General features: G+C 41.5%; 1 protein-coding gene across 1 annotated transcript; it reads left to right on the top strand.

The window, feature by feature from the left end:
- Window positions 1–2,457: 2,457 nt before the first annotated feature.
- On the top strand, window positions 2,458–4,059 carry LOC121720620 (trypsin-3). Its single transcript, XM_042106930.1, has 5 exons — window positions 2,458–2,503; window positions 2,866–3,025; window positions 3,173–3,426; window positions 3,517–3,653; window positions 3,772–4,059. Exons 1-5 carry the CDS (start codon window positions 2,464–2,466, stop codon window positions 3,919–3,921), a joined length of 741 nt encoding a protein of 246 aa, XP_041962864.1. The 5' UTR covers window positions 2,458–2,463; the 3' UTR covers window positions 3,922–4,059.
- Window positions 4,060–10,228: the final 6,169 nt, after the last annotated feature.

Here is a 10,228-nt window from a genome sequence, read left to right as displayed (position 1 = left end):
ACAACAATTATCTGTACTTTTACTCCGCTACATTTCTACAACACCATCGTTACTTTTTACGATACATTTTATGATCAGTTTTTTTTTCTCTCTGACAAACACGTTTGTTTTACCGGGGGGGTTGCTACCAAAGATTCTGGAGCGCTACGTGCATTCTTAGAAACATAAGCTTCTAGTCTAGACCAGGCAAAGCGTGAACTTGTAGCCATCTGCATTCGGTAGGCTATATTCACCAGACCCATGGCTACACTGTACATGCAACTGTGTTCTGTGCCTTTCTCTGTCTGTTATCTGCAGCGTGTTATCTGTCTGTTATCTGCAGGTCCTCCTCTCCGATGAGATTGCTATCCGCGGATCAGCGAAGTTACAGGCTATGCCCATGCTTCTGTCACACGTCTGATCATTTGCGGCACAGATGAATGGTAGACTATTAATCAACCGGTGGCCGGAAAAGACGTAACATTTTCCAGATTAGGAAATATTCCTTAATTGTGTGTGATTAAATAAAGATGCATAGCCTACAATTGTGGCGTAACGTCAGCGCTCATTCAATGTCTATGCGTCTGCGCAAGTGAAACTGAATTTAATCATAATGACACCTTTCTCAGCAACTTTTCTGTTCAATCAGCATAATTGGCATTACGATCCACCCGACGTTTCCCCTGTCTACCCCGTTAAACTTCAGGCTCTCGTGTTTTGCTGAATGATATTACTCAGCAGATCACCCTATAGATAACCAGAATTACAGTCTTTAGAATTGTAGGTCAGAATGTAATGGGCCACAGATGGTAAGCACAATTGCATTAACTTAAAACTATCTAGTCGAGTATAACCTACTTAGAAACTAACTAGATTAAAATGCCACAGCCCATACTGATTTTTCCTTTTAGAATATAGATATTAAGAGAATAAATCATTATGCAAATACTTTTACTTTTAATACTTAAAGTACATTTAAAAGCAGGTACTTTTTACTTTTACTTAAGTAGGGTTGTCATTGTGGTACTTTTACTTTTACTAAAGTAAATATTTCTCTGTGTATTTGTACTTTTACTTAAGTACTGAGTTTCAGTACTTCCTCCACCACTGCTCACCACTAACAGGTGCACAATACTGTGAATCCCCATGGCATGTTAAAAAAATGGTGTTTTACTAAAGTTCATATTTTGACATGTTTTGCATGGTTTAAATGAAGCCAAATGTATTTAAATATTATTATTATTATTATATTATTAACTGTAAATGTTTGTAAACATACCCTGGTATTGTATTGTTTTGCTGTATCACACACACACACACACACAGGATATGCACAAGTAGGCTACATTCATACTCATAATAATATTACACATGTTGTTATACAAACACACTCATACCTGCATATTCTTTCTCACTTTCTATTTTAGAGGGTTTGTTTGTAGTGGTGTGTGGAGAAATATAGCCCAACACATTCTCATAATTGTTTACAGAAATTATTTATCAGAATAAAAAACATAATTGAAGTCTTGTTTACCAAACAACTTTATTTAGACCCATGTGTAGTTGGGAATCCACCACATCACAACAACCTGCCTGTATTAACAGTATGGAGAATTATTTTTTCATAATGGTTTATGAAAAGTTGTACAACAAAAGTACTTATATGCCTTCTGTTTGGTAAAATACCTCAAGCCTTGTATAAGTTAAACTTTAACTTGGAGGAATATGTTTAATTAATTAGTTTTGGCCATTTTTAAGTGAATTAGTTGTGACAGTTGGCAATGTAAAGGCCATTATATTTTCCCACTTAAACCATTGGAAATTGTAACTACACATCATTTGTATTTGTATTTGTATATATAAAGGAAGTAAACCTTTGTTTTAAAGATAACATAGCGGGTAGTAAAGACCCCATAGCTTTATCTTGTACCTGATTTGTATACGCTGGGTAAAGCAGGGACTTCCTGTGAGGCCTACCCATTGCTTCCTGAATGAGTTGCCCAGGGCTTTCCATTCCAGTGATCTAAAGGCATATCTGTTCAACATGCACTTAGTAATTAAAGCATTTCTTATGAGTTATGGTTTGCACATTATAGTATTTGTTTATTTTCTTTAGACTATTGATTGAATTGACATTATTGTTTGTTATTGCTATTCTTCTTAATGTAATCTTACCAACATTTTAAAACCATCCACAGTTAATTTAACTATTGTATAACCATAACCAAATCCCATAACCATAACCATAAATCAGAATAAAGTAATGTCATCACAGATTGAAAGGAATAAGCCAGATTAAGAATTGTCCCTTATCGGCAAAACAGTTGGTACAGCACCATGTGAAGTGACCCATATGTTACCTATACGTTATTATTTGACAGACACGTGTATGCATGCTATGGATGGCCTTGAATATTAGATAGCAGAGCGTATATGCAGAGTATATAAGGGAGGTTCTGCCCATTCTGTTGCACAGATCACACCATGAAGGCTCTTATTCTCCTGGCTCTGTTTGCTGTGGCTTGTAAGTTTTAGACATTTTTTTCATTGACAAGAAAATTGGTTTCTCAAAACCTTCAGCAACTGGTCTCTTTACTCAAACATTTACAGACTGTTGAAGAAGATGCCCCTGTCCCAATTTTTAAAGACATGTTGGGGGCATCAAATTCAAAATGAAGATTTTCCAAAAACCATATGATATGTTGTTTTAGCAATATTCTTAATTAAAAATAGGGCTTACATGATTTGCAAATCAAACCATTCTGTTATTATTTCACATTTTACACAGTGGCCCAACTTTTTCGGAAATGCAGTTGTTCACAAAATTAAATCTCATCATTACATCAATATATCACTAATAATCACACCCTCATAATTTTGGTGCAGATGCCGCCCCTCTGGAGGAGGACGACAAGATCGTGGGAGGGTATGAGTGCAAGAAGAACGCTCTGCCCTACCAGGTCTCTCTGAACTCTGGATACCACTTCTGCGGAGGCTCCCTGATCAGCAGCACATGGGTTGTGTCTGCTGCCCATTGCTACAAGTCGTGAGTATCTGTTTTTAATTTTAATTTTCAATATCAGATTTCACAATATTTGGTTTGGCCAATTATGATTCATTTGCAGATTCTTGTAAGCCTGCAATTTGCTTTCAAAGCAAACATTCAAACTCTATTTTTCTCTCTTGCTTTAAGCCGCGTTGAGGTGCGTCTTGGTGAGCACAACATTGCTAGCAATGAGGGCACTGAGCAGTTCATCAACTCCGCCAAGGTCATCCGCCACCCCAGCTACAACAGCCGCAACCTGGACAATGACATCATGCTGATCAAGCTGAGCAAGCCCGCCACCCTCAACAGCTACGTGAAGGCCGTGGCCCTGCCCTCCAGCTGTGCCAGCTCTGGAACCCGCTGCCTGGTCTCTGGCTGGGGCAACACCAGTGGAAGTGGCAGTAAGTCGACTCTAGTAACGACAACGCCAGTGCTATGCCTGCCAACTTGATAAGGAGCATCACTATTACCTCCTTGTTGTAAACCCACAGGCAACTACCCTGACCGCCTGAGGTGCCTGGATCTCCCCATCCTCAGCGACAGCTCTTGCAGAAGCGCCTACCCTGGTCAGATCACCTCCAACATGTTCTGCGCTGGATTCATGGAGGGAGGCAAGGACTCTTGCCAGGTAATGTGCAGTCATTTGTTACATTTTCATCGCAGGCACTCTGATCGGCAACATGCGGTATTCCATATGTAATGTGATATGCCATTTTCTCATCACACTGTGTCACATCCTTGTCCAGGGTGACTCTGGTGGCCCCGTGGTGTGCAACGGAGTGCTGCAAGGTGTTGTGTCCTGGGGCTACGGCTGTGCCATGAAGAACAAGCCCGGTGTCTACGCCAAGGTGTGCAACTACAAGTCCTGGATCAGCAGCACCATGTCCTCCAACTAAATTTCATGTTGAGGATTACGACTAACATGCAGTAGAGCTCATACCAACAGCTCTTCAGTCAAATTTCAATAAAAAAACACCTATGTTGAAATGATATCACTATTTTGTTGTCCTTTTTTAGTAAAACATGTCGTCATTGTTTTTTTAACTTAGTTTTATACATGACAGATATTATGATGTTGAATTTTTTTGACATAGCGTTAAATTGCTTAAAAGATGAAATTCATAACCAAGAAATGTAAAATACAACTTTTATCCATTCAAACTTGAGAGGAACAATATTGTTTGGTGTATAATTTATTTCCTTGATGGGGAAATTCAATAGCCTGGCTCCGCCCTCCTAAATACTTCCGCTCAATTTTCATATCCCTTCAGTATGTCTTCTGGGTCTGCAGTATATTCGCGGGTTTTTTCCTGCAAAAATCTGAAATCATTCAGTTTCTTCCAGTAGCAGCAACTGGAATCCATGCATTTCCACGGAATTATTTTTGGAATCTGATCCCTTATCATCAGGGACAGATTAAACAAATATGGGCCCCTGTGCACAATATCAAAAAAGGCCCCCCTTCCCCCCGCGTTTGAGCGTGTAAGTGACGTGCGCGTGCAGCCAGCACTTCTCTCTTTGCTGTCGCTATGCAGGCTGGTGCACAATTTCACACAATGAAAATGTAGTACATTGTGTCATATATTATAACTCAGGCCCACACAGAAATTAATTCCAGCAGCTGTTTTTATTATTAGGCTGTAAAATCCCTTTGCTGTCCAAACAGTCTACAGCAACATTTTTCACTAAACGGACCGGACACATTTGTCATATCTGACAGACCGGTACTAGGGACGTTGATAGTATTTTGTGAGAGGTGGTGCTGATCAAATTTCGGGGGGTTCGGGGGTGTCTCCCCCGAGAAAATTGTGAAATTCTGGCTGTTAAATATACCCTTTTAACGCAGTTTGGAAGGGGCATACAAACTTTAACAGAGCAAGCAGGGCCCGTTTTCTGTCTGAATCAGGTGACGTGAACATACAAAGTCAAAGTCAAAGTCAGTCAGCTTTATTGTCAATTTCTTCACATGTTCCAGACATACAAAGAGATCGAAATTACGTTTCTCACTATCCCACGGTGAAGACAAGACATATTTTACCAATTTAAGTCCACAGACAAACATAACATTCAAGTAAACAAAAAAGTAAGTAAATAAGTAAATAAGAGGGCACATATAATAATGAAAAAATAAGAGCAGCAAAATTTGGTTGAAATTGTGCATAGACAGTCAATAAAATACTAGTGCAAAGTCAGGCCAATAAAAGGCTTGGGTAGTTCTGTTTGACCTAAGTAAGAAAGAAAGTGGCATAGTGGTGCAAGTTATGTAAGAGCAGCAGAAGTGTTGTGTTTTCAGGACAACAACAACAAGTTGTAAAGTGTACAAGTGTGCAAGTGTGCAAGTGGAGTAGTGCAGGCGGCCGTTGTGGGTCCAATGTCCAGGATGTTATGTAGCTGAGGGTGGAGGGGGGAGAGGAGGGAGAGAGTTCAGCATCCTTACAGCTTGGTGTATGAAGCTGTTGGTGAGTCTGGTAGTGCGGGAGCGCAGGCTTCTGTACCTCTTCCCAGAGGGCAGTAGATCAAACAGATTGTGAGCGGGGTGACTTGCATCACTCACAATTTTGGTCGCCTTGCGGGTGTGGTGGGTGGTGTAAATGTCCTTCAGGGAGGGGAGTGAAGCACCAATAATCCTTCCAGCTGTGTTCCCTATGCGCTGCAGGGCTTTCCTGTTGTATTCAGTGCAGCTTCCGCCCCACACAGCGATACAGCTGGAGAGGATGCTCTCAATGGTGCCTCGGTAGAATGTGGTCATGATGGCTGGTGGAGCACTTGCTTGCCTGAGTTTCCGCAGGAAGTACAGGCAGCGCTGAGCTCTCTTCGCCAGTGATGCAGTGTTGGTGGTCCAGGAGAGGTCTTCACTGATGTGCACCCCCAGGAATTTGGTGCTGCTCGCTCTCTCCACCACAGCACCGTCGATGGTCAGTGGCAGGTGTTGGGTGTGACCTCTCCGGAAGTCAACAACAATCTCTTTGGTCTTGCTGACGTTCAGCAGGAGGTTGTTGTCCCTGCACCACGTGGTCAGATGGTCGACCTCCAACCTGTATTGAGTCTCGTCGCCCTTGAGACCCACCAGAGTTGTGTCGTCAGCAAATTTCACTATGTGATTGTTGCTGTAGGTTGCAGTGCAGTCATGCGTCAGCAGGGTGAAGAGCAGCGGACTGAGCACGCAGCCTTGGGGGGCCCCTGTGCTCAGTGTGATGCTGCTTGAGGTATTGTTGCCAACACGTACTACTTGATACCTGCATGATAAGGTTTTCACTTCACTGCTGCTTGACACTACCTTGCATGGAGACATATTTCACGCTAACAGTGGAGATGTTAGCAAAACTATAGCGTTTGGTAAATGGAGATGCAGATCATCTCCCTAATTAATTTCTTTGCCGACAGCCCACATTATGCGCTCACTCTAGCGAGACGAGTGAAATAAGTGTAGGCCTATCTGTCATCGGCATCGCCATAGGCTATTTGCTACGATATAAGCTACTGTTAGGCCTACAACAAGTCGCGATTTATTAGGCTATCCAATCGCTATGCTGTTTTCATGAACATTGCAGGAATCCACTTCATTCACCTACCCACGAGTGGGTCAGTTTCACTTTCGCAAACATGCATACACATTGAATGAGCACTCATAGCCTACCACTTCCACCTAATGTTATGCCTCTATATTTTATGAATTAATTTATTGATCAGGAAAACATTTAGTTTATTTTTCTTTCGGTCCGCGGTTCCATTACACCATTTAGTTGTGCCGCAAATTAACAGACAGAAGCAACGGGCATAATCTAGCCTAAATTCATGGCAATTTTTTTTTTTTTAATCCGAGGGCCCCCATTGGCTGAGGGCCCCTGTGCACGTGCACACTTGGCACAAGCCATGATCCGTCCCTGCTTATCATACCTGTTAATTCTTACTCGTCGCTCGACATAAGTTTACACTCGGTATCATGTTTCAACACACTTTAGGTCAATATCACACCTTTAAAGCTGCAGTTGGCAAGTCTGACAGAATGAGGGGACTTAGCCAAAATTTTGAATGTTTACAACTCTCATGCCCCTCCCCCACTAGGCTACCACCGAGCACCCTCTCATCAAGTTCGTGCTCGTCAGTGCCAGTGCCAGTAACGCGTTACTTAGTAACGCGTTAGTCTATTTTGACCACTTTTTTCAGTAACGAGTAATCTAACGCGCTACTATTTACAAACCAGTAATCAGATTAAAGTTACTTAAGTTACTGTGCGTTACTATTTTTGTAATTTTCCTTAGTAAAAAGATATATTCTTTGCTTTTTTCTTGTCTTGGGGATTAATGTCATGTAGGCTATGCTCACGTTTTCAGCATGAGCACAATTCACCTGTAAAAATGTAAACAACAATGGAGGGAGAGAGAGAGATGCACATTTCATCAGTCATTACTTTGAGTTTGTGTCAGCTAAACATGACAACATTAAGGTACATTGTACATTCTGTGCTGGCGACAAAGTGCTGTCTAGCTAGACATCCCAAGTCTCCCGAAGTTTTGGGAGTCTCCCACATATTGATACCGGCTTCCTGACGCCCGCAAACAGTGCCGGCGCTCCGCACACGCACATCACGCACTGCGCGTAGGGCACCAAGTGCCTGGGGGGCACCAATAAAATCTTGGTCGTGAAAAATCATCACAATAGGCTACTAGTATAAATAACAAATAAAATATGTCTAAAGCATGTTAATATGCAAAAGCAATACAAATGTAATAGGCCTAGACTAAATTAGTCGAGAAAAAGGTGAATCTCCTGTGCGGCCCTCTCTCCAGTCTCCCTCTGGTGCCCCCCTCCCCCACCTCCCAGTGGTCTGTTCGATTACGCCTCAATTTTTAGGCAGACACCTTTGACATGGCCTCAAGAGTCGGGGGCGGAAAAAAAGAAAAAGAAGAGGCATGATACTCGGCGCTTGCAGGTAAGACAATGTTTTAAATAAAAAAAAAAATGTTTTGTGTTGTGGCCCTTGCGTGTATGCATGTCTATGCTTTAAACTTTGTAACGTAAGCTCCTACTAGCCATGTTCATGTTCAAGTGTTACGTTGACTGATGCTGGCTAGCTAGTTATTTTACGTTGTGGATATGGATATTGATTATGGGTTATTGAATGCACTCGGCTGTTTTCTGTTAACGTTAGCAATCGGTGCATAAGACTAGCAATGTTAGCTAGCAATGGTATTTCCGATTATGCTTAAACTGGGCTTGCTATTTCTTTTAGCCATCAGATATAGTCAGATAACGTTAGCCTAGTCTAGTTTGCTTTGCATTTCAGGACGCTTTTTCGGCGTTTGTTATCAATTATGATCAAACGATCTGATTGTGTAGTGAAAAAGTAACGCTACAAGTGACACATAACGTAGGCCTAGATGAGTGGGAAACGGCTCTTGTTAAGGTGAACTGTGGAAAAACCCTGTAACTGAATTTGCCAAATTAGACAGCTTTAGATAAGTTTAGTTGTTGTTCTATGTGGTTATTTTCGAGAGGTTCATAGAGGGCGACATGTGTTGGTGGAACTGCAATTAGAACAAAAAAAAAAAAAACACAATCTCAGTGTTTGTAGATTTCCATATTCACAGAGTTGTCAAATTATGTACAGAATTATTATATTGTGCCTAGACCTCTTTTAAAGGTAAAATAGAGTTTTGAATTTTACATTTTCACATAGTGTCACGGCACATAGGCCTAAACCTAAAAGACTAGCCTAATGTGTGCAATATCTTTGTATGATGGTTCAATCAAAAATGCATTTCAGTAGAATCCCTGAATATTTTTTCTTGTATTTCTGAATGCAGGGTCAATGCTAAGATGCATGCAAGGAGCAACTCAAGGCCAGGAGGAAGAATTAGATCAACCATTAGTTCTAGTCCACAACACCAGCCACCAACCAGCTCTGCAGACTCTGCAACAGCACTCAGCCCTGACCAACAATCATCAAATAGCCCAGGTACAGATACAAGTCGACACACAACCGCATCTGCTTCTGAAGGCAGAGTGAGTCCTGTCACTGAGGGGCCATCAGCAAGTGACACTGCAGAAACATCTGCCCCCTCCAACTGATCCTGCTCTATGGTCAGCTCACATTTTAGATGCTGATGTGTGGAAATTGTGCGGAGAGGGCCTTTTAAAGCCAGCTCTGATTTTGTAAATAAAGAGAACCTAAGAAATTCTGAATGGTTGTTATTCCTTTGGTGGGGGTTGGGGGCTTGGGGGCAACACCAAGCATTTGTGCTTAGGGCACCCAAATGGCTAGCGCCGGCCCTGCCCGCAAATTACATAAAATCTCCCGAACCTAGAGCCAACAAGAGCACACAAGCCAGACCGGACTTCAAATCGCGTGTGCATATGAGTTTAACGCGCACACAACGGAGAGGGAGAGAGAGAGGAGTGGTGCGTTTGTGCCTGCAGCACATCCAAGACATAGAGCATCCTGGTCTGTTTTTCTAAATCAACCAATCAGTTTTCAGTGTAAGTGTGCTTATATCTCTTTTCTCCCAAACTTAATTAATCAGTTCAGTCAGTGTATCTAGGAACAGGAGCGTCATGGCAGCGTCAGTGCCCCTCAAAAAGGAAGATTTAAGACCCATTTCACATCAGATAGATAGATAGATACTTTATTGATCCTCAAGGGGAAATTCAAGAATCAGACTATCAGACTACACAAAAGTGTACCCAATTGTCTCATAAGATTAAAACATAATGATAGTCTTGCACGCTGCACTGTTTGTAACAGCGACTTTAGCATTGCTCACGGCAGGTTAAATGATTGCAAAAGACTTGTTGAGGTGAGTTTAACAAGTTTAATTTCATTTGCATATTACTCAGGCCTATATTAGATGGCTAGTTGCCAAGGCTACATGAAAAAAAAAATCTACATATTTTACTATAACAATTTCTATCAATAGGCCTTCCTTATTTGGTGTACTTAGACATTATTGAACAAACATCTGAATTTCAGTATCCAAGTAGGTTAGGTTGGGATGTCTGCTATACATTGCTGACATTACCGTTAAAATGCACTTCCTGTATAGTGAGTATTGGCAAAACCGGTTATCATTTTTATGTTGAGGCGGTGGGGGTGTTGTCGGCAGCTGCTGAAAGTAACTAATAAAGTAACTTGTAATCTAACTTAGTTACTTTTAAAATCAAGTAATCAGTAAAGTAACGAAGTTACTTTTTAAAGAAGTAATC

Source organism: Alosa sapidissima, chromosome 10 (assembly GCF_018492685.1).
Source record: "Alosa sapidissima isolate fAloSap1 chromosome 10, fAloSap1.pri, whole genome shotgun sequence".
Classification (NCBI taxonomy): domain Eukaryota; kingdom Metazoa; phylum Chordata; class Actinopteri; order Clupeiformes; family Clupeidae; genus Alosa; species Alosa sapidissima.
Note: the sequence above shows the minus strand (reverse complement) of the source record. Positions and strands in the feature narration are given on the sequence as shown.